General features: G+C 34.9%; 3 protein-coding genes across 6 annotated transcripts; 2 read left to right on the forward strand and 1 right to left on the reverse strand.

Annotated features, from left to right (window-relative positions):
- Positions 1-7,057: 7,057 nt before the first annotated feature.
- On the forward strand, positions 7,058-10,123 carry LOC121801925 (ankyrin repeat domain-containing protein 17-like). Of its 3 annotated transcripts, XM_042201403.1 has the most exons (11): positions 7,058-7,082; positions 7,171-7,221; positions 7,318-7,491; positions 8,244-8,375; positions 8,464-8,603; positions 8,802-8,888; positions 8,955-9,080; positions 9,158-9,310; positions 9,379-9,654; positions 9,740-9,807; positions 9,885-10,123. In XM_042201403.1, exons 1-11 carry the CDS (start codon positions 7,073-7,075, stop codon positions 9,973-9,975), a joined length of 1,308 nt encoding a protein of 435 aa, XP_042057337.1. In that variant the 5' UTR covers positions 7,058-7,072; the 3' UTR covers positions 9,976-10,123. The 3 variants fall into 3 exon arrangements, with proteins under 3 accessions (XP_042057337.1, XP_042057327.1, XP_042057345.1); XM_042201393.1 differs by lacking the exon at positions 7,058-7,082 and having other exon boundaries at positions 7,089-7,221; XM_042201411.1 differs by lacking the exons at positions 7,058-7,082; positions 7,318-7,491 and having other exon boundaries at positions 7,089-7,221.
- A 342-nt stretch (positions 10,124-10,465) lies between these two features.
- Positions 10,466-11,474, forward strand: LOC121801941 (PRA1 family protein E-like). Its single transcript, XM_042201425.1, has one exon. The coding sequence runs from the start codon at positions 10,724-10,726 to the stop codon at positions 11,297-11,299; it is 576 nt and encodes a 191-aa protein (XP_042057359.1). The 5' UTR covers positions 10,466-10,723; the 3' UTR covers positions 11,300-11,474.
- A 1,319-nt stretch (positions 11,475-12,793) lies between these two features.
- Positions 12,794-18,042, reverse strand: LOC121755432 (E3 ubiquitin protein ligase DRIP2-like). Of its 2 annotated transcripts, XM_042150735.1 has the most exons (8): positions 17,897-18,042; positions 17,502-17,747; positions 16,495-16,594; positions 15,490-15,817; positions 14,961-15,403; positions 14,811-14,864; positions 13,277-13,349; positions 12,794-13,194 (listed from the first exon to the last, which is right to left on the reverse strand). In XM_042150735.1, exons 2-8 carry the CDS (start codon positions 17,614-17,616, stop codon positions 13,033-13,035), a joined length of 1,275 nt encoding a protein of 424 aa, XP_042006669.1. In that variant the 5' UTR covers positions 17,617-17,747; positions 17,897-18,042; the 3' UTR covers positions 12,794-13,032. The 2 variants fall into 2 exon arrangements, 1 of the variants encoding a protein (XP_042006669.1); XR_006040745.1 differs by lacking the exon at positions 12,794-13,194 and having other exon boundaries at positions 13,320-13,349; positions 13,524-14,864.
- Positions 18,043-24,444: the final 6,402 nt, after the last annotated feature.

The following is a 24,444-nucleotide window of genomic DNA, read 5'->3' on the forward strand; positions in this document are numbered from 1 at the left end:
GTTCTGATCTTAGCTAGATATGGGCCGGCCCGGTTACAAAATACCACCAAACATATCTTAGCTAGATGTGGGCCGGCCCGGTTACATTGCCAAAATAAAAGTTCACATACAGTTAGTTTATACTCCCTCCGTTACATAAAAATATAGGCAATGGGTATGACACGGGAATTAAAACAAAATTAGTAAAATAAGACAGCAAAGGAGAATGTGATGGTAAAGTAAGAAAGATGAGGAGAATGATAGTTAAAGTAATGTTAGTGGATAGTGAGACCTGCATTATTAAAATTTATATAAGTTCCAAAAATTGTATGCACATATTTTTGTGGGATGGATGAAAATCGAACGTGCACATATTTTTATGGGACAGAGGGAGTATTAGTACTCCCTCAGTTCCATTTATGGATTTTTTTTTCAATACGGAGATTATAGGAAAATGTTTAATATATTAAACGAAGATATAACAAAGTAAAAGATAATAAAACAGAAAGAATAAAGTAAGAAATATATATATATATATATATATATATATATATATATAGAAGATCATGTCAAGCTGTCCAGGCAAGAACCACCTTCTCTTTACATATGTTTTCATTACATATTTATTTATAGTATTATACTAAAGTGTTACTATTAATTATTATGAATGTATGATTAGGGAAGACTTCGTGGCCGGAGTTGATGGGGAAGAACGCCGATGACGCGGCTGTCGGTGGTTGAGAAGGAGAATCGGAAGGTGAATGCGATAGTTCTAAAAGATGGAACTCCCGTCACTAAGGATTTCCGCTGCGACCGTGTCTGGGTTTGGGTCGACGATCACGGTCGCGTCGTTCGTGCTCCCACCGTTGGTTAAGTTATGAGTCCTTGTATAACTTTTTAAGTGTGTAACCATATTTGTCCTTTTTATTAGTACTATAAAGTTATGTTGAATAAATGGTTGGATATGATGTAATATATTTGAAGGATTTTCCATTGAATAATTAAGTACTTGTAGTGTGTAAAGTTGGTGTTTTTGGCTTCACAAATGAAGATTTAATAAGTTTATTAATTTTTTCTTTACCCTCTAAAAGGACGGAATTCATTATGGATTTATTGATAGAACATTTTTTTCGTCGATTTACCATCACCATTATTCTAGTTAGAGATAATGTTTCAAAAAATTTGATTATGAGACTATTTTTTTGAATTGGCACACTCTAGATTTTCTATAAGAGGATAATGTCAAACTTGTGTATGTGGAGGAGCGAAGGCTACTTAGAAGTGAGAGTGAAAGTTTGAATGATAGTATCTCCATTCTCCACATAAATTTTTACAATCAAAATTGAAAATTATAATCTCCTAAATAATAAATAAAAAAATTTGCAATGGTCCCATTTTTCAAATTTCATTTTAAACGTGCAATTCTCATCCTCTCTATAAATATGGTGTGAAGTGTAGAATCTAACATCATCAACCAATTCACTCACAAAGAAATCAAGCATGCAGTCAATACTAGATTTTCCATCATTCTGTCCAGGCAAGAACAACATTAATTTTATCTACATATGTTTTATTTCATATAATTATATATATTTCTATAAATAACTTGTCATGAAATTAATATTTGATTTTAATGTGAATATAGGTATAGGGAAGGAGGCATGGCCGGAGTTGGTGGGGAAGAAGGGCGAAGAGGCGGCGGAGGTGATTGAGAGTGAGAATAAGTTCGTGAGGGCGATAATTATACTAGAAGGAACTCCCACTACCAAGGAAATCAATTGTGCCCGCGTCAGGGTTTGGGTGGACGCCTGTGATTACGTCGTTACCGCTCCCTATGTCGGTTAAATTGCACTGAAATAACTTGTGGAGATTCATCTATCTTGTTTTCCTTCTTATTTTAACGTTATGTCGAATAAAATGATGAATCGGTTGTCAAGTGTTACTATTGTAATGCTATTAAGTGCACCATGAATAAATATCTTGTTTTGTGAGAATACTTTGTGCATGAAAATGTGAAAGTAAAGATTCCATCCCAGTAAATGCAAAACTAAAAACAAGCCATAATTCAAGAAAAAACACTGTCCAAAAAAATAGCTATTAATTAAAGTCCGATTTACCAAAAAGTATAGAATCAAAGTCTATTTGACAATTAACACAATAAATAGATCATTTCAAAACTATCTTAAATAAGAATTTTGAGAACGTACGTCTATCAATTGGAAGCAAAAATCTTATCAGTTTGGAGAATAATTTTACAACAGTGATATGAAGATCTGAACAAATTCTTGCTCTCAGTTTTCCTTTCAATTTCGGTAGTAATTAACTAAACAAAATTTTAATTTAAACTCTAAACTAGATGCTTTAAAGATCAAATATTAATTATAACTATTATTTTTATCAATTCATCTTAAAATCAGTATTTTTTGTGTGAAAATAAAGCTGTTATTAGCACTTTTCAATTTATTTATTTAATCAAGTATTATAACTTGGTGTTAATAGCTCATTAATGTAGAATTAATATTTATTCACATTACTAATTAAATTGCATTGCACACTCCTATTTTTTTTAAATGGCATAATCTTGATTTTTTTATGAGAAAGGATAAGAGCAAAACTTGTGTATGTGAAGGAGGGAATACGTACTAAGTAGAAGTTTAGAACGAAAGTAGGGGTGTGCATTCGGGTTTCGGTTCGATTTTTTCCCAAAACCGAACCAAAACCGAAAAAACCGAATTTAGTTCAAAATCCAAACCGAACCAAACCCGAATAACCGAAAAAACCGAAACCGAAAACCGAAAACCGAACTTAAAAAACCGAAAAACCCGAACAAAACCGAAAAAACCCGAAAAAAAAAACCGAAAAGCCGAAAAAAATAAATATAATATAAATATATATTTATATATGTGTATTTTATTTTATTTTATATATACTAATAGAATATTTATATATAATATGAAATTAATAATACATATAATATATATTATATAGTAGTATATATTATATAATATAATATATTAAATTAATAGAATATATATATAATTCGGTTTTTCGGTTTTTCGGTTTTTTTCTTCGCCCGAACCAAACCGAACCGAAAAACTGAAAATTTTTTATTTTTAAAACCGAACCAAACCGAAAAACCGAAAAAACCGAACCAAATTTCAAAATTTCGATTTGGTTCGGTTCGGATATTCGGTTTCCGGTTTTTTTGCTCACCCCTAAACGAAAGTTTGGAAAATGTATATCCACATAAATTCATAACAAGCAAAATAACAAATGATATTCCCCTATATACAAATTAAAAATTTTGCAATTTCAAACTTCATTTAAACGTGAAATTCAATTGTCTCTATCTACATTTGTCCCTCAATTTTGAAAAATATCATTCTCACTCCCACTGTCGGTTAAATTATTATTCTATATATTCAAGAAAAAAATATTGGTAATATAGATTTTGAGGTGTGTATTGGAAATATTTGATCAATTCATCATATAATTTGTTTATTTGATAACTCATTATATTGCTGGAAATTGGAAAATTAGTATTCACATTACCAAATTACCGTTGTGACCGCGTCTCTGTGTGGGTGAGCGATTGTGGAAACGTCATTCATGTTCCTATTGTCGGTTGAACTATAGTGTTATACTATAGTGACCGTCGGAGATTCATCTTTATGTTTCCTTTTTAATTTCAAAGTTCTGTCGAATAAAGTGATGGATCTAATATAATGTTCTTAGACGCTTATGTATTGTAATAAGTGTCTAATAAATAAATAAATTGTATTTTTGTAATTTCATCTAACTTTATTTTTTCTTATTTTATTATTTTTTTTTTCTTCATTTAACCGACAAAATACGGAGTAATTTTTTTAAATCACATGTTAAAAATAAATGTTGCAACTATATTTAAACGGATGTAGTATTAGTTTTAGTATAATTTTTGTTGGTGGCTAATGCTATAATGAATTAGATGAGATTGTGTATAAATTCACTCTTTATTAAATTGGTTGCAGTTGATATTAACTCCGGCCCAAATTGTTTGGTTTCAGACATTATCTCCAGCCCAAATTATTTGTTGCCAACAACATTTTTTATTAATTTACTAAAAATTTCTCCTTTTTTACCATTTGTTAAGTGGGTTTAAAGTCTACCTCAAAATAATAGAATTAAAGTTTATTTGATAATTAACTCAAAACAAAAGTGCATTTCTTTAATTAAAGGCTAATAAACCTTCATTTACTCGCCATAGTCTCTTATTACACTAAGTATAGTAAATATAATGTGTGGTGCTCGTTTATTTACATACTCATTCCGGCTCTTAAAAAGTAGACCAGTTTTACCATTTTTGATCGTCCTATAAAATTAGATCAAAGTCCAAATATGGGAAGTTTATAACCAATTACACACTACTACTAATTTGGATCTCACAATCTAATAACACTGCTTTCATTACATTTTTCCTCTCTCTCTTACCTTTTTCGGTTTTTCTCATCACTCTCTACCAATTGCACTGCTTTCATTACAAGTTTGTCTATTTTTAGAGAGAAAAAAGTATTTGTTTTGTACTATAAAACTAATTAAGTTTATATATATTCTGAATTGTTTCCATGATGTTAGTTCATCATTTTTTGGTTTATTTCAACTATGTCTCTAAAAATCAAGAGCATAAGTTACCTATACGTTAGAGTTTAAGTAATTAGAATTTGAACTTATCCTTTTCTTATAAAGATCAAGAGATGCTCATATATTGTACAAACATAAAAATGTTAGTTTCTCAACTCGTCTACTATTCACATCTAACTGGATCAATAAAGTTGAGACATTTCAAATTTCTCTTTATTAAGAGATGAGTTTTGTACTAATAAACACACTCTTGATTTATTTTTATTTTTATTTTTTGAGAAAGGATAAGATCAAATTTGTGTGTGAAGGAGAAAGTTTGGACAATGTATCTCCTCATAAATTCATAGCAAGCAATATTGAAAATGATAATAAAAAATGCAATGGTCCCATTTTTCAAACTTTATTCTAAACGTGATCAAAATCATTATAAACGTGTAATTTTCTCTTTCTGTCTATTTATCCCTATAAATAATATGGTGTGAAGTCTTTGCAAATATACCATCGTCAATCATCTAAAATTCACTCAAGCAAGAAGCAAGCATGCAATCAATAGTAGATCAATCAATATGTCCAGGCAAGAACAACCTTAATTAATTCTCTCTAGCTATATATGTTTTGCTGAATGTCTCTCTCTCTATATATAAGTTGAGATGAAATATTTAGTTAATTTTATTGTGAATATGTATGCATAGGGAAGCTTTCGTGGCCGGAGTTGTTGATGAAGAACGGGGAAGAGGCGGCGGCGGTGATAGAGAGTGAGAATAAGTTTGTGACGGCGATAGTTATAAAAGATGGAACTCCCATTCCATTGAATTTCAGCTGCAACCGCGTCTGGGTTGTGGTGAACGAGTGTGGAAACATCATTGTCATCCCCACTGTCGGTTAAATTGTGTATAGTTATAATCTTCGGAGATCCATCTTTTTTTTTCCTTTTCTTTTAAAGTTATGTCCAATAAAGTGGTGGATCTCATGTTGAGTGATACTCATCATGTATTGCTCTTTAAGTACCCAATAAATAGATTGTACTCCATACTAGGGATACTTTATTTTTATTTTTATTTTTTATTTTTATTTTCAATCAATTTGGGGAGTTATGAACTAAACAATTTTTTTATTAAATTTTTGAACTAGAGGCACTCAGAATAAAATAGGCGTAACTGTTATTTTCATTATTATTTTTATCGGTGGCTATAAAGCATAAGATGATATTGTATGGTAGTAGTAGTATATAAAAGAGAAAAGATAAATATTGATGTACAAGGCCAACAATGGGCTTGGGCTCCATTTCAAAACATTAAATATGTATTCAAATATGTATTTTCCATTTTTTTTAATTAATTATGTATTTTAAATATCTAATTATATACTGCATTCGTCTATTAAAAAATAAAAATTATTTTCATTTGGTCTGTCCCTTAAGAATAGAAGCTTTCTAAACTTTTTATTTTAGAAAGTGGACCCCACAATCCACTAACATAACTTCCACTACTTTTTCAAGGACGGAGATGGTACTTTTATTTTTATAAATATCTTAGTTCAAATAAATATTCTATTTATTATATTCGTTGTCCTTTGAGAAATGACCATTTAAAGTGAAATATTTTTTGACATAAAAACATGACGCTTATTATTACTCCCTCCGTCCCATAATAATTGTCACTCTTTTTCATTTTGGTCTGTTCCATAATAATTGTCACACTTCATTTTTACGGTAAGTAGGTTTCACATTCCACTAACTAACTTCACTCACATTTTATTATAAAATCAATATAAAAAAGTGGGTCTCACATTGCACTAACTTTCTCAACCAACTTTTCTTTACATTCTTTAAAACTCGTGTCAACACCAAGAGTGACAATTATTGTGGGACGGAGGGAGTATTTTATTGTCTCTCTTCACTTAACTCATAAAGAATACTATCTCAGTCTGCGAGTTGTTGGAGCATGGCTCCGCCATGATTTCCTTCTTAATGATCTTCGTGTTCTCATTTCTCCTCTAATTGCACTGCGATGTGCCGATCCTATGTAGTCAAAGCCATGTTAGGGCTTCTGATTTTGAGAAATGTGATATCGGTCCATAAAATTGTGAACTTTGGCTTACATTTAGTTATTTTCAAAAACATTAAAATTGATATAAAATATCACAAACTTTATATTCCGTATATTATTTCCCCTTGTGGGCTTGTGGGGTGATCGTCATATGTGACTAACGTACATGATTTTTTATCCTATTTGCCATGAACTTAAAAGTGATAGGAGTAATAAACATTTCACAATTTCCCACATAAAATAAGTTTTTACTAAAAATAATTTATTTGGCCTGAAGTGAAAAATAAAATTTATGATATTTTAAATTAATTTTAAAATTTATAAATGAAAAGTAGAATTTGATCAAAATTCTTGATTTTAGATAACACGCTATCCAAGCTGTTTGCAAAAGTGAATCTTTTAGTACTACTACTAACAGAAGACACATGGCTCAATGTATAAATAATGTTGGACTCATTAGTAAACATCAGCGCTATGGATTCTACTTGTGAAACTGGTATGCTTATTGACTCACTTTGTGCAGGTGCACTGATTATAGAGGCTGGGGCTAGTGGAGACCTAAAGAAACTTAAAGGTGGAGTCTTTTTTCTTGATTTCTTTCTTGGTCTTTGTTGTTGTTTTGTGGTGTCTAATTTCTGGGGGGGTTTTTTGTTGTGTTGTGTGATTGTAGAGATTAGGAGGAAGGTTAATGATGAGTTCGAGTTTAGGAGGATATGTGAAGGATACAGTGACTTCTCCGCTGGCCGCAATGTGTTGCATCACGCGGCTCATTTCGGACATTTTCATGTTTGCAAATTCTTGATTCAGACTCTCCATGTTTATATCGATCCCCTCACTTATAATAGTTCTCTCTCTCTCTCTCTCTCTCTCTCTCTCTCTCTCTCTCTCTCTCTCTCTCCCTCTCTTGCATCAATTTGATACTATGATTCTTGATTGTTTTGTTGTGGGGTTTGTTTCTCTTCTCTGTGGCTTCAAGTTGCACACCATTTGTTTGCTTTTTTGTGTGTTTATGCAAGTTTAATTAGTTATTCCATCTGTGTTAGTTAATTATGAGATATTTTAGGGGATTTGCAAATTCTTGATCCATAGTGTCAATGTGTGTGTGTGTGTGTCTTGGATCAATTCGATATGATTCTTGATTGTTTGTTGTGGGGTTTCTCTTCTCTGTGACTTCAAGTTGCACACCATTTATTTGATTTTTTGTGTGTTTATGCAAGTTTAATTAGTTATTCATCAGTTAGTTATTCTTGGGGTATTTTGAGATTTGCAAATTCTTGATTCATAGTGTCAATGTTTGCATTCATGCCTTGACTTATAATAGATCTCTCTCTCTCTCTCTCTCTCTCTCTATCTATCTATCTATCTCGCATCAATTCGATATGATCCTTGATTGTTTGTGTTTGTATGTTTATTCATAGTGCCAAAGTATAAATTGATGCAATGATGCCTTGACAATTATAGCTCTGTCTCTGTGTGTGTGTGTGTGTGTGTGTGTGTCTGTCTCTCCTGCTTTTAAAGTTCTAGTGATATTTATGTCTCGTTAATTCGAGTTGATTCTTGATTGGTTTGGTTTACTGATTCGATAAAATGCATCAGTGGATACTCCTCTGCTAGAAGCTGCCAAAGAAGGACATGTCAAAATTGTCGAGTATCTTATCAGGCAAGGTGCCGGAGTTAGTGAGGCGAATTTAAAGGGAACCACTGCCTTGCATTACGCAATTCTAAACGGTCGGCGGTTTTTACTTTGTGCCACATTTTTGTTTAGATGGTTGTAATGTTGTGAAAGGACATCGCTAATGGTGTTGTATGGTTTCAGGAAACAAGGAGCTTATGGAGCTGGTGGTGGCAAAAGGTATCCGCGTAGATGCTGATTCTAGGGACGGAACATCTTTGCAAATTGCTTCATCTCGTGGAGATGTCTGGGCTGTGAAGTTTCTATTGTCTCGCGACGCCAAGGTTGGCAAGTACGACCTTGTGTTGCGCTGTTTGCTAATTGAAAAGCCTTTTTTTTGTTTTTGTCGTGGCGTTACTTGTCGTATTACTTTAACGTTTTGAATGTCGATAAGCGTTTGATTACTTTAGTGTGTCAAAATTTTCCTACTGTGTGTATATTGGAACCTCATGTTTCTTTGGGTTAATTTGCCTATTTTTCAGCCGGATTTATGTTTTTTGGTTCCGGAGCCCCCTCTCGTATGTGCAGTAACGGCTCGCTCATTCGAATGCTTGGAATTGCTGCTTAAGGTATGTTTTTATCATTGATGCATAAGGCTAACCCGAATAACTATGCTATATCCTTTCTCGTTGCAGGCTAAGGCTGACCCGAACAAGTATTTCTCCGGGTTCGGTCCGTTATCGTACGCAGCAAGAGAAGCCGACACGAGATTTCTCAAGGCCTTGCTCGAAGCTGATGCAGACCCAGATGAACCCAAAATAGTTAATCTCTACACATCCCCTTTCCATACCGTCTGATTTCTCGTATTCTGCCTATGATAAGTAACGACAACTCTCAGGGCCATGTGAAAGTTATCGAGGATGCTGCGTTGTCGAAGAACCTTAAAGCCCTCGAGATTTTGTTACCAGTGACTACAGTGCTGAAGCATTATCCAGAATGGACCGTTGACGGCATAATGGAGTACTGTCATTCCAAACAAGCTCAAGCAGAGGTGGTCCGAAACACTTTTTTCATACGGCTAAATTCTGCAAGATTCGATCATTTTCTGCCTCGTTGCAGAGAGATGACGACAAGGACGCCTGCTTGGTTGCACTAAGCAAGGGGGCAGGGATATGTATCAGCATTAAGAAATACAGCAATGCTATCACACATTTTAAAACAGCTCATCGCCTCGATCCATATAACCCGAAGTGGCTGTCGAACCAGAGCCTGTGCCACGCGCGTGAGGATAGGTGCACGCTTACTCTGCACAGTGCTAATGAGTGCGTTAGGCTCTCGCCACGGTTCCCCTCGCCTTACCCTGGAGACGCCCGTGCGGCGGCTAAGATAATCTATGTATGAATGAATTCTACATCTAACTATTAGTCTTTGTGTTTAATTCATCATATCTATTGATGAATTAATGTTTGTGTTTGTGAAGAGATTCTTCATAGCTGGGATTGCCTTCATGTTGGAGCCTGGGGACAAGCACAAAGATGATAAATTTAGGTAAAGTTTTTATTCAAGTTTTCATTTTTAAATTATTACTACACCAAAGTTTTTATTTGTGGTTTTTTTGGTGGCAGACTTGCTTTCTATGATTACTTTGCTTTGATGTATCTGATGAGCACCCCAGAGGAGATTGCCAGGTTCACCACAGTGGCCTCAAAATCATAGAAAAAATCACACAATTTTATTCATATTCCATTGGAAATATTGTTATTGGATGGTAAATACATGAGATAAGTAAGGATTGTATCATGATAAAGAAAATTGTTTGGTTGGAATGATAATTTCGATACCTGTATTTGCTAATTTACTAAAATGGCTTCATTGTTACCTTTCATAAGGAATCGTTTGAAGCACATTTAACCCACATTTATTTTGATTTATATATTTAGTTTGATTTTAATATATTAAAAAATATTATTGAAGTTTTAAATTTTATAAAATTTATAAAAATCAAAGTTTGATTTGCTCATTTTTCTAATAATGTATCTTATTTGCGTAATTGTTTTAATTTTATCAAAGCTCAATATCAATAGTACTCCTACTACAATAGATATTTTACACAACTTTTTCTTTTACTTGAGCATCACAACGGATCAAAAAATTTAGCATTAAAACGGAAAATATTTGAATGCGAAATAATGAGAAAATAATAAATAAAGTAGGCTTTGATAAGTCAATTATTGGTTGCACCTTAAAATGAATTTCTGGGAATCAAAAATATCAAGAAGATAAGATTTGATGTTTCCGTAATTTTTTACTGCAATCCATGAATTATATATAACGAGAGAGGCGGAGAATTAATCAATCTTGACAAAGCATTTGAACAGTTGCTCTCGAAATACCAAACGGCGTCGTATTCATCACAAACAAACACTCCTCCGCCGCCGCTTCAGGGTTTCCAGTTTCTGAACCAATGTCGTCGTCGCCGGCCGGATACAGCAGCCTGCCTCCGTACAGCGGCGCCGGCGACGATTCCGGCGTGCTCCTCCGCATCAAGTCTCGCACGGAGTCGGTCTTCCCCACGCGCCGCTCGTGGCGCGAGCTCCTATCCCACCCGTCCTCCTACAACTTCCCCGACGGCCTCGCCGACCTCTCCGCCCGCCTGAGGCGCAACCTCAGCTACTTCCGCGTGAACTACGCGATGATCGCGCTCGTAATCGTCTTCCTCAGCCTGCTCTACCACCCGATCTCGATGATCGTGTTTCTAATCGTCCTCGTGTTCTGGCTCGTCCTCTACTTCTCCCGCGACGAGCCGATCGTGCTGCTCGGCCGCGCGGTGGATGATCGCGCCGTGCTGGCGGCGCTCGCGGCCGTGACGGTGCTGGCGCTGGTGCTGACGAACGTGTGGCTGAACGTTGTGGTGTCGGTTTCGATCGCGGCGGCGGTGGTGGTGGCGCACGCGGCGTTTAGGATGACGGAGGATTTGTTCCTGGATGAGGATGAGGTGGCGGAAGGCGGTTTGGCGTCGGTGGTTGGAACCAGGTTTTGAGGAAATTAGGGCTTTTTTTTTTAATTTGGGGGAATTTTGTTGTTGTTGCAGAAATTGGATTGGCGATGTGTTTTGGTTAGCCATTCTTTTTCCGATGAAGAGGTTAAATTTGTTGAGTTAAAAACCAATTTCAGTTACTTTTTTTTTAAATTTTGAAATGGTCGATTATACGAATGAATAATGATTCTTTTATTGTGATGTGTACTTCACTTTCATCATTTCATAATATACTCCACTAAAAATCATTGTACCTTTTTCTCAACCATGTCCTCAATCCTACTTTTTCCGATGACTGTAATTCTTCTGGTGGAGTTATAGTGCTTTTTTCATTTATACGTTTATCTAAATTACTACTCCTTATAGTATCTATTTATAGTAAGTTGTTGTATTTCACAAAAAATAATTTCACTTTTAATTTAGTTTGTCCACCTAAATTAGTTAGTACTTAAGTTTTATAGTACTTTAATTAGTTATTTTTTGCAGTAATACTTCAATCAATTTTTTGTGATCTTTCTCTTATTTTGTCAATTATATGTAATCCATTTTCAAGATTATTTTTCGTGGATAAAGCTAATATTTGCCTCAACTTTCTATTTTTTGTGGATTAATGTAGTATTTCTCTAAGGTAGTATTGGTTTCGATTTTAAGTTTAACATTTTAATTTGAAAATTGAATTGTTATTTTTTTAGTGAATTTCATGTTTTATTAGCATCAGTCATAGGTCAAGCTTCTTTTCAATTGTTAGATGTATTGATGTAACAAGGTAAAGAAAGGACCGAAGGCCATTACTAAATAGTAGGAGTACTCCATGGTACTCCCTCCGTCCCGAAAGAATATGTACTTTGGAGAAGACACGAGTTTTAATGCAAAATTGGTAAAGTAAGAGAGAGAAGAAGTAATTAAAGTATTGTTAGTAGAGAATGAGTTTCAACTCAATAGAGAAAACTATAGAATATAGAGATAAAAGAGTTTCTAAAATTAGAAAATGAATATTTTTGTTGAGCAGATTAAAAAGAAAAGAGTGCATATTTTTGTGGGACAGAGTACTATAGAATTGCATGAGAATACCTTAGCTAAAACTATTCAGGGTTTGGATCCCCTGTTTTTCTTAAAACCACAGTTTATTCCACACTAACACATTATATAATCTTAAATAATAATATTAAAATATTAATTTTTTCTTTCTTATTTAAATAATGTGTTGTGTGGATCAGCAAACTCTGTTGTGGCTTTGTACACGATAAGGAGCCAAATCCAACTATTCATTCGTTTTCTAATTAGTGTTTTGGAGATAAAAGCAGAAATAGTAACTAAATAATACAAGTAACACCAACAATATTACGAATCGTTAGTAATGCAAACAATATTACGAAGAAACCAAATATTAGCATGCGCCGAAGGAGCCACGATCGAATGACCATCATCATTTCTATCTAAAGGAATTAAGGAAGTACCATGAAATTATAGTAAAATATATGAAGCTCTAACCCATCATGCTAACAAATGCAGTACTGAATTGAATCAAAATCTTGCAGTTGTTCTTCTTGTATATTTGAACCTTGTATCTACTACCGCGAATACAAGGTCATTGAACCCGCGCTAACCTAAAAACTGTCTTCACTTTCGAGACTGTCATACAACAGAAATTGTCTACTATTGAGACAAGAGTAAGTATCTTGAAGACTAGAATCTGATGAAATGGGCAAATGGTGTCATACCATGGTGATGTGGTTTCATGACCTACGAGCATACCCTAATTCCATTACCAGATCCTCTGCTGATGAACCAATTTTCACGGCCACTTTTTCGGTGGTGGTTGATTCGAGCCATCGAGCCACTACAGTATTCAGTGTCCACGTTGGCATCACTGCTTGTCCCATGCATTTTATTTCTATCTGTAGCATAAAACAAAAAAAAACAATGTTCACCTCACCTTTTCACTTTAAACGAACCAGATGATGATGATGCAGAGTTTACCTCTTCTTCACTTGTAAGATCTAGCGTCAGCTTCAGGTATTTGTGAATGCAAGAAACCGGCATGCCCCCATCCCTGTTAATAATGCAGTGAGAAAGATATTACTTGCTGTAAAACATTAACTCGTACTAACAGTACTTCATTGTAAAGTATTTGCCTTTACGTAGCCTATTATGCTAAAAATGTCATGAACCAAATAAATCTTATCACATTAAAAGGTTTTCATATGAAAATGAATCAAAATCTTACACTTATGATTTCCTTATGTACTTAAACCTCCTCAAGAAGATCACCGAGAACGAATGCGCAGAAAGGCAAGATCAAAATAGTGATGAAGCATGATTACAAATGAAAGTGGAGACTAACCAAATTCAGAATTCTGCTATTTCTCTGGCTGAAAAACATAGCTAAGAAAAATTCATGAAGCGGGGAAGAAAAACAAACTAATTTTGTGTATATTAGAAACCTCCTGCAAGTATGAGCTCTTCCTCATTAAGTTCAAACTGACTTTCTCTTGCTAGATTGCTACTGAGATATTCCATGGCATCAAATGATTACAATGGTTGAAAAACCAACCAACAAAGAAAACGATAAGCATGTTTTATGTAGAGAAATTAAGCACGAAGCAATATCGGAAAGCAAGACAATGCATGAGGATTGGTTACACAATTCATATCTAAGAGCAAGCCAAGGACTTTTGTAATATGCATTTGGATTCAATTATATGATAAGAGGCAGCTATTCATAATAAGAAAATAGCCCTGATCCACCATTAAAAAAGATCCTCCAAACAGGCAAAACAGACCCAAATGATTGAGTGGTAATCTGTAAATATATATATCAGCACTGAAATCATAGATGTATGCTGTGGAGAAATTTAGCCTGCCAATAACAATAGTCATCCTAAAAAATCCCAGATATTGTTGCATCACTGATACAAGCACAATTATAGACTATAGTCACGTAAAATCAAAAGCTGAAGCACTGAGCAAAAGCAGCAGAAGCCTAAAATATGTAGGTAGAGATAGTATATGCATGAACAGATGATAAGCATATTATTACACTGGAAGCAATTCCTTGCAGAAAAGGGAAATAGTCAAATAGTTCAGTTGACTTAACAAGTCTTACATTGTAAAGAGATGCTTAGAGGCGTCTTTGAAGAGTGGAAATGTGTTACGAGTAAAACGTTCAAGCGTATAAATGTTTTTGGAAGAAAACTGTGCCAACATGAAACTTTTCAGATATCAAAGTCATACCTAAGTTAGAAAAACTTAACAACGAATGACTATTGCTGTGAATTCTATTGATTTGGTCCAACCAAAATACATTCACGCCCAAATGATCTAAATTATGAGGGCAGTTTCATAAATACCAAATACATTTGTACATATCTTTTCGAGGAACTTACTCTCGTAACGCAATACTAGCATCTGAAGGTTCATTCTGACCAAGTTAAGTTACCAAGGATAATTTTTAATCATTCTAGTTGTGCAATACAAGAAAATGTTAAGATAATAGTAGTTTGTCCAAACTCACTTAATTCTCAAGTAACTTGCAGCTATCTGAGGCAAGGACAGTGCATCGCCTTCCCTGAGGTAGTACATTAAGTAATCAGATAAGCAAATAACCAGACACAGATATCCATATCCGTATTTCAGAAGTTATGATCTATGTATGAAAACTTACTGCCCATCTGATACCAGTGAAAACCAAATTGGATGATTCTTGCGGTCGAATTTAGCACCAGCACCTAACACAACCTGGGGAGGGAGTCTAAATTCTGCGAATTCCTGCGCCTTCTTTTGACGAGCTTTGCGGAACTTTTTGGGCCTTCCAGAATCTGGAGGGATGTGGTCATTGAAATTCTTGAAATCTTGAACCTTTGGTTTCTGCCTGTTTTCTTTACTTCTGCTTTTATTTGGAGGTCCCTCGTTGTCATGGGAATTTGGAGCTTCTGATTTAGCTAGATCTCCTTGCATGTTACACTTTGAAGACTTGCTTCTATTTGCTGCCTCCACCAAACAATTCAATGGTTTCCAAAGATCACCCATCTCTTCCCAAGTCTCAGATCCGTTCTCTCTTCCCTTATCAGGACTAGGGTGATTGGATGGATCACTAGCAACAGAACTCTGCATAATACATGATTATAAGCATGGATTGGGTTTTGTAAATGCATAGAGGATGTGTTCATAAGCTTCAGAACCATATGTCATACCTGCCTCATATTCTGAGTAGATCTATTTAGTGTCTCAGGTGAGTTAGAGTTTTCATGGTGATCATCCATGGAGTTATCTTCTTTTATAATAGGTTTCTCTATAGTGAAACTGGAACCTCTTGATGCTTTCCTGGTTATGGATTTTGATCGTCGTCCAGTTATTCCACTCTGAGTTGAAACCCTAGGAGTGCTAACTACCAATGATGAGAGAGATCTTTCCTTTCTCTTAGCAGGTAATGTAACAGGAGATACAACTTCAGGAGCTCTCACTTTCATCCTCTTATAAGGGAATATTTTTGCCCTCACATCTTCCAAATTATGGTCCAGCCTGATTAACAGAACATAAGATACAATATGGAGAGAGAGAGAGAGAGAGAGAGGGAGAGGGAGGGATGGTTATCGTTCATTGAAAGACACAGGTGCAGAAAAAAGAACAAACTTGAGCTAACTGGTGTAGACACAAATAAATTGGGCTAGTTTAGGTTCATGAGGGTAGCTTCGAAATGATTGGGAGCACGCCAAAGTTAGTGCACCGTCCACACTATGTAGTAGATACATGAACACTTAAGTTTTCAGGAAAAATATTACGCTAAAATTATCAAGTCAAGTGTCATGAGCATTTCACTCTTTTCCCATCATAGATCCTACATCTCCATGAGTTCCATACAGAGTGAAGTTGAGCAATAATCATTCCATGCAGTGTGCTGAAATGATCACAAGAGAAGCACAGCCAGTGTAAAGTGCATAAATTTAGAACCTTCATAGTTTCTGTACATGAATCTAGCTATAAATTGCCACCTCTCGGTACAAAATAGAGAAGTAGTGAATATGAATTAACAGATCTAACATTTATAAGCCTTTCAGGATGTTGTCTAAGTCATTGTTCGTCGTAATAGGCAATAAAGAAAGATACTACAGAGACTTAGTATTGAGGATTTATGTCTAGTCTGGGATAAATACACAGATGAGAAAACTGACTGGAAATAGGGGAAAACGGATTCCAACCTCAACTTTTCCAATGGAACACATCCCAAATCAATATTGCATACTGGACAGCATTCCATTTCCTCATCTGAGAGCTTCTTGTTTATACACTTCCTGCAAACTATAGTCATAGAAATGAAATCCAGATATATTAGACAAATACTAAAAATCACACAGAGTGGATACAGCGAAAGGTTTCTCATGGCTTATAAGTTCTGAATGCACGAAGATATAAACCTATAAGTTTGAGGTTAGATTTTCAAACACATGATATACTAGTCTTTCACAAAAAATCTTTTAACTAGTATGATATCGAAGCAAGGAGCAAATTATCAAGATGATATACAGGTAAAATCAAGGAAGCCAGGCCTATAGAAAATGTCGCCAATGAATAGGGCATGCCAATAGGTATGAGATCTTTGCTGAAATTTCCTACAATTTTCCATGCAGTTCTCAAGATCTAGAATGAAAACACTCCTGATTGATTCTCCAACTACTAATGACGTACATTTGTTAGAACACATTAGGTCCAGTGAGGTTGGGTAAAGAGGACCTTAAGCCAGAGTATCTCAAGATTACACCATGTTAGGAGTCGACAAATGAAATTTGGCATACACAATACCCTTCAGTCAATTAATCAATATTGTGCCAAACAACCACACACGAAATTCCAAAATACCAATCAGATCACTAAATCAGGAAATCCAGCAATCCTAATTGACATCTCAGCTGACATGAACAAACTGAAAAAATGATCAAATCCCCATCGACCTCAAAATCAATCGCATACGTTGCCGGCGAACAAAACACATAATCAGAGAAACTAAGTAACAAACAATCCATGACAAAGCCCAAATAACCAGATCAATCACAAGCAATCCGCACAACCAAAAACCAGATCGTAAACACATACGCACTAGAAGCAAACAATGAAAATAGGAATAATCACCCAACAACCACGAGAAACAAAAAATTTCAAAAGACAAAAACCAAACAGGACAAAAAATCAGATTAGAGCAAGCAATTACATGTGTGGAGGCACTCGGTGATAGTGGTGGCCTCGCGGAAGAGCTTGTGGCAGAGCGGGCATGTCATGCATGGCGCCACCGCCTGCCGCCGCAGTTTCACCAGCAGATGCGACATCGTATTATCCAATTCACGCCTAAATCGAAACCAACGGCGGCGAGGCCACGTATCCTATGTGGTGCATGCCATCGAACGCCGCATGTGCGATGCGATGCGATTTACGTTCGTTAAATTCAGCTCAATTCCGCCTGCATTAAGCACACAAACAGAAACCACAGATTATCATCGGAAAAGAGCAATTTCTACGAGGACCCGTGAGTAATAGAAGAACAAAACCATAAGCGGGGTAAAAAGAGCTAAGAAGTGCGATGAGAGAGGGGTTATTGTAATGTAAAACCTCCAAATCTGAGCAAAAACGATCGAGGAATAGATGATTTGGGGAAATTTGAGCACGCAGCGGTTGCGGCTTGACGATGGCTTCTGCTGTGGATGATCTGTGCGTTTGTGTCTGGATTTGGGAGTCGAAATCGTCGAGAGAGAGAAACCTTAAATTACTGTACAATATAAGTACTTTCGTGGAGTAATATTTTTAAGACTAAAGACCAATTTTAGTCCTAAACATATTGGGATTTTTTTTTATTTTGGTCCAAAACATTATCTTTTGAATTATTCGGTCCCTCACAAATAAAAACGGGTCACATTTGGTCCATTTTGGACGGTTCCGTAAAAAAATTGACTATCAACGCCAATTAACTTAATTTTGACTGGATTAACAATTTTAACACAATAATGTATTCTACCTACTTGGTCCTAAACAAAGTGAACAACTCAACCGTAACTAAAGCAACGGTGCAGCAATAAGAAGCGCAAGCAGACCGGAAAATCACAGAGAAACATCAATGGAGAAACGACTGCGTTCGTCGCTGCAATCCTCCGCAGAAGAATTCCTCTCTGTCGTGACCAAATTGCCGCTTAAATCTTCCAAAGCCGCCATCAAAAGCTCGGTCGGCACCTTAATCAAACCCTCGTCGGATCTAATTTTCACTCTCCCCCTCACTCTCCGAGATTCCATTTCGCGCTCTATTTCCAAATTCAAAAGCCACTCTGATTCCTCCTTCGCGACGGCATCTCCATTGACGCCTCCGGGGAAGCGTGTCCGCAGATCCCCTCATTCATGAAGTCCAACATTCCTTATGTCTCACATTTACCTAGATGTCACCACGGTTCGGGGACCGGCGGTTCACGGTTCGGAACCGCCCAATTTGGTTCAAGATTTTCTTGAACCTGATCCGGCCCGTCCTAGCTTGGACGGTTCCGGTTCCTGAATCGTGAACCGGCGGTTCACGTCAAGATCCGGAACCGCCGGTTCCGGGTCGGTTCAGCGGTTCATGTTTATTTTTGTTTTTTTTGTTAAAATTGTAATTCAAGTAAACAAATGTAAATATACTTGCATAAATAAAATTAAAATAATGCGATTTACAAATTTCAACTATATTACAAATTACAACTTTAAAATTACAAATTACAACTTAAAATTTACAAATTACAACTTAAAATTTACAAATTACTAATTTAAAAATTATAAATTACAAAAGACTTAAAGTCTTGATTACAATTTACAAATTACATATTCAAAACAAATAGGAGAAAAAAAATAAAGGAAAAGGACTTGAGCTCAACTTAAAATTTAAGTTGAGATGCCTACGTGTCCTCAATGCTCAATTGCATTTTGGAATCAAAGTCCACATAGTTCTCTTACCTTGCTTACCTATTTGGCTTGATCGGAGGAATTGGCCTACTCTTCGTCGGGGAAGTTGTCTTGGTCGGGTTGTACTACTTGATTGTCCCAATCCGGTTCTAGGTCTCTAATTTCGGCGGAGCACCAATCATCAAGTAACATGGTGGCTTCCATGTTTTGCCCGGTGAGTCTACTTCTTCTGTCGTCCAAGACGTTGCCTCCAACACTAAAGGCGGACTCGACGGCGACAGTGGAAGCCGGAACCGAAAAGATCTCATTGGCCATTGATGCAAGGAGGGAAAATCTTTCTCGTGTGATTCCCACCAATCTAGGGCGTCGATTTGTTGGGGAACGGGTCCTCCTTCTTCATCATTGAAAGAAAAGTGTGAGTCAAAATATAAATCTAACTCACTTGCCGAATTTGCCGTCCTTCCTCCGCTGCTGTAGCCGTATAGGTCCGCCAATTGTGATTGGGCGTCGGGGTCATCAACTTGGAAGAAGCCAAAATTATGTGTTTGACGGGGGTCTAGGTTTCACTTGGTGGGTACTGTTGTACTTGGCTTCGTAATCATGAAAGAGAGCCCGCAAGTCGAACTCAAAACTTCTTTGCAGGGTTGAGAGGTGGGGGAGGTTTATTTGGAATGTTTGGGCTAGGTTTATGTTGTTGTCGTCGTCCTCGTCATTCGATTGCAAAGCTCGGAGTGGTTCAAGATCAATAGAAGTCAAATTGTTATAATAAAATTCTAAAATTTTTAAAGTACCAACTAGTCTCCATTTGGGATCCAAAACTTTTGCAAGCAAAAAAACCGTCGAAATCTCATTGAAATACTTAAGCCATTTTTCAATCATATAATATAAAACACATATTAATTCAGGATTATTTACGGAATTTTTCATTGCAGTTTTAAAACCAAGTGATATATACATGCAATGTTCTAAAACACGAACGGATGTGCAATAATACACACCCGATAACTCAACGGTGGCATTTCTAAAACCTTTGAATAATTTAAATAAACTCATGCTTTGATCCCAACAAGAAGAGGTTAGATATAAATCATCTACATGGAAAGTTCTATAAAAATCAACCAACTATTCTATATGATCTAATGTAGAATGCAACAAATCATATATAGAGTTCCATCTAGTAGACACATCTAAATTAAAAGTTGTGTACCTTATTTTTTTCGAATGGCAATACTTCTTCCACGCCTTGCCAATATGAGGCTTCCAGTGGATCAAGTATTCATCTGTTGTAATAGGTTGAATATATCTTTGTCATAAAGACAAAGCATCTTGTACACATAAATTTAAAATATGATATGTACATCTTTGGTGAAAATACTTACCACTTGTCACCGGGGAGCAAGCCCCAATTAATTATGGTATACTTGTAGTGTTAGCAGTTGCGTTATCAAAATCAACCGAAAATATTTTATTGCATAAATCATAATCATTCAAAACTTGAATAATTAAAGATGCAATTGCTTGTGCGGTGTGTGGTAAAGAAATTATCTAAAACCAATTAAACATTTATTTAGAGTCCAACTATTATCTATAAAACGACATAAAATTCCCATGTAAGAATTTTTATGGTAAGAATTTTTATTTAAAGTCTTTGCAAATGGACAATAAACATCCATAGCTGCAAATGCATCTCAGGTACCGTACAAATGAACCTTTTAGGCCATCCACAATAGGAATAGCCCAGCAATAGCCCAGCCATAGCCCAGCCACTGCCACATCATCAGCACTAAAAATCCTCCTGCGACATCATAAATAGCCCAGCCATAGCCTAGCCACATCATAAATAGCCCAGACACATCAATAGCCATATCACTAATAACAATTATATAAAATGACATAATTAACAATCACACAATATACGAAATTTAATTTACGAGACATATACGGGAAAAGTTTAATAATACTATTAAAATTTAAAAAAGTACAATAATTTTAAAAAAGTACATTAATTTAAAAAAAATACATTAATAAAAAAGAGTGACAATTCACTCCTCGGAAAATGAAAATGACGAGCAAAGCGCGTATATATAGTGTTTCGGAAAAAAAAAATTAATTTTCGCGCTGGGCGGTGCGCTGGGCGATCCGGGAGCTGCAATAGCGCCGAAAGGACCGCCCAGCCGACCGCCCAGCGCCACGCCACCGCCCAGCGCTGCGCGGTTTCTCTCTCCAGTCAGCGGCTGGGCGGCTGCAATAGACCGCCCAGCGAACCGCCCAGCGCCGGCGCTCGGCTGGGCGGTCGCTGGGCGGTTATTGTGGATGGTCTTAAGGCCGTTAACAAAGAAAAGAGGCAGTTTGTACTCCCTCCGTTCCATAGTAATAAAGTCATTTTGCCATTTAATCTCCTTACTTTCGATCTCCACCCCTGGCTCCCCCATATAAATTACAGGTTCAGCTTCGTCACTATCGTAATTTTCATCTTTCCGCGCAGGATCGTAATCGTCATATTCGAAGGCCATCTTTCCTTTGTATCGCTCAAGTAAACCGTATTTATCTTTGAATTCCTTTACCTCTCTCGTTTCCTTTTCATCTGAAACACCACCGGAATCAATTTTCGCTAACTCGCCACCACAGACACCGGAATCGGCTTTCGCAATCTTCCCACCACATCCAACGGAATCGATTTTCGCAATATCGCCATCACAGCCACCGGAATCGATTTTCCCTGTTTCCTGAATCTCTCCTCTTTTCCGTTTACCGCATGTTTCTCCGATGTGGGAATTAGGGTTATCCATGATTTTCAGTAGGAGAAAAGAAAACCGTCTATTTGGAGATGTACACAATAACTTTATTCAAAGCACACCACGCTCGAATAATAATAATAATAATAATAATAATAATAATAATAATAATAATAATAATAATAATAATAATAATAATAATAATAATAATAATAATAATAATAATAATAATAATAATAATAATAATAATAATAATAATAATAATAATAATAATAATAATAATAATAATAATAATAATAATAATAATAATAATAATAATAATAATAATAATAATAATAATAATAATAATAATAATAATAATAATAATAATAATAATAATAATAATAATAATAATAATAATAATAATAATAATAATAATAATAATTAACAACTACATAGTGTACTAATTTTAATATTCATGACTAATTGATTGAATTATTTATCACACGTATTACTAATAGTCTAACCCAAACTATAAATGAACTCCGTAATTTTTATAATTTGGAATTTTTAAAATGATCTAAAACTGAATTTCGTAGAATTCAAAAATGATAGTTTTATGGTTCAACTCTATGAATTATTTTGACATTGATCATATTCATTATTATATTAATTGTATCGCCTGATCCCATGATTTTTGAATTCTGGATTCACCATTGTCCATGCTTAGGGTAAAGTTTTTTTTTCTTGCTACCTAATTTAGAATTTTCAGAAATGCATCATGATATAAAAGAAAATCTAATAGCTGGTATTCGAATTAAGATTAAATTTTTCCATAGTGTATTTTAGTGTAACAAAGCTTCATTTAGCAGTCCATATCATTTATTAATTTTGTCATTTATTACTTTTCTAATCGATATTATCAATGAGAAAACAATCTGTCAATCGTTGAATTTCTCATTTTGATTTATCACGATCCGCACAAGTATAGTGGAGTACAAATTATAATACTTTTTAAATGGAGTGAACTATGAAAAAGGTGTCTGGACAATGTGATTTGCATATTTCCGGTATATAATAAAAAATATACCACCGAACGTCTCTAGATAAAGACTTAATTTCATTTGCGGTACTTTTGCACTATTTTGATACTTTTTGCCCTTTTGTCCATTTTAATTTTAGGAATATTTTTAGTTATTATGTTTTTTGTTCTCTTTTATCCTTTCTATCTCTTTTTTTCATTATCTTCTCCTTCTTAATTATTTAATTAATTTCTTAATCACCTCTCTCACCTCTCCAATTATTCTCAATTTGATTTTGTTTAATAACAAATATTCAACGCACATCAAGTTAAATTTAATTTTAATTTGAAATATTATTTAAAAAAACAAATTTAAATAAAAGATAATAATTTAATTCTTTCTAGATATTCTTTATAGAATTAGGGCAAAATTGAAACCAATTTGCTTAGATATGCAAGAAGAAAAATTGTCTATGACAAATCTTAGGAATAATGTTCGTATATACACTTGCTATTAAAAGTAATGAAAAAACATATTTTTATGTGCATAACAATAAATCTTGTCAAAACGATCATCTACAAAAATAGTTATACTTTTTATTTTAGTTTATTTTAATGTATATAAATTAAGTTCTTATTATTTTTTTTGTTTGAGGTGTGTATTAATTGGTAGATTATAAAATTAAATTGAGAATGAGCGAGATCAATAAGAAATTAAATAAATAATAGTAAGAAGAAAAGAAAATGTGAAAAAAGTGAGAATGGATGAGAGAAAAATATAACATAAAAACTAAAAAATTCATTAAAACTAAAAAGTACACTAGACGTTTGTATACAATCTATGATCTTAAAGATATAATTTTAATGTACAAAATCGGTAAAGTATGATAAAGTTTAAGAGAAGTTTGGATTTTTATTATTAGGGCATGTTCACTTAGTCATTTAGGAAAACTCATATTTATAACTAGGACAGAATTGAATATGGATGGCCCACCAATTAATGGATCAAATATGTTCATTCGGTATATGAGATTTGGGTGAGTTATCATGTGGGCCCCACCAATTCTGGTTAACTTTCAAGCATATAATTGAAAATCACGTACTTTGGAAGTTTTAAAACTGGAGAATGTTTAGATGAATAATGCGAGCCGTGTTTTATATATTGGGCTTCACAATTTCATAACTTAAAAGTTGAACACCCATATTTCACCAGTTTTGAGCCCAAAACTGGTCAAAACCGACAAAGTGAACGAGTCCTTAGAAAATTTGAGACACAAAATATTTTGTGGACGATTTAAAATAAAAAGTAAGATTATTGATTATGAACGGACAAAAATAGAGTATTATTTTATGGTTTCATAGTCATGAACTCAAGTGATATTTTCATTGTGAAATCAAATGCATTTTCATGAGGGACTTAATCTTAAGTTTTATGATGCCAATTGGGCGGTGTGGTTGAGACAAGATCCTGTGTCGCTTTCGTGTCACGGGCTTACAAAGGA

This window comes from Salvia splendens, chromosome 1 (assembly GCF_004379255.2).
Source record: "Salvia splendens isolate huo1 chromosome 1, SspV2, whole genome shotgun sequence".
Taxonomy (NCBI): Eukaryota; Viridiplantae; Streptophyta; class Magnoliopsida; order Lamiales; family Lamiaceae; genus Salvia; species Salvia splendens.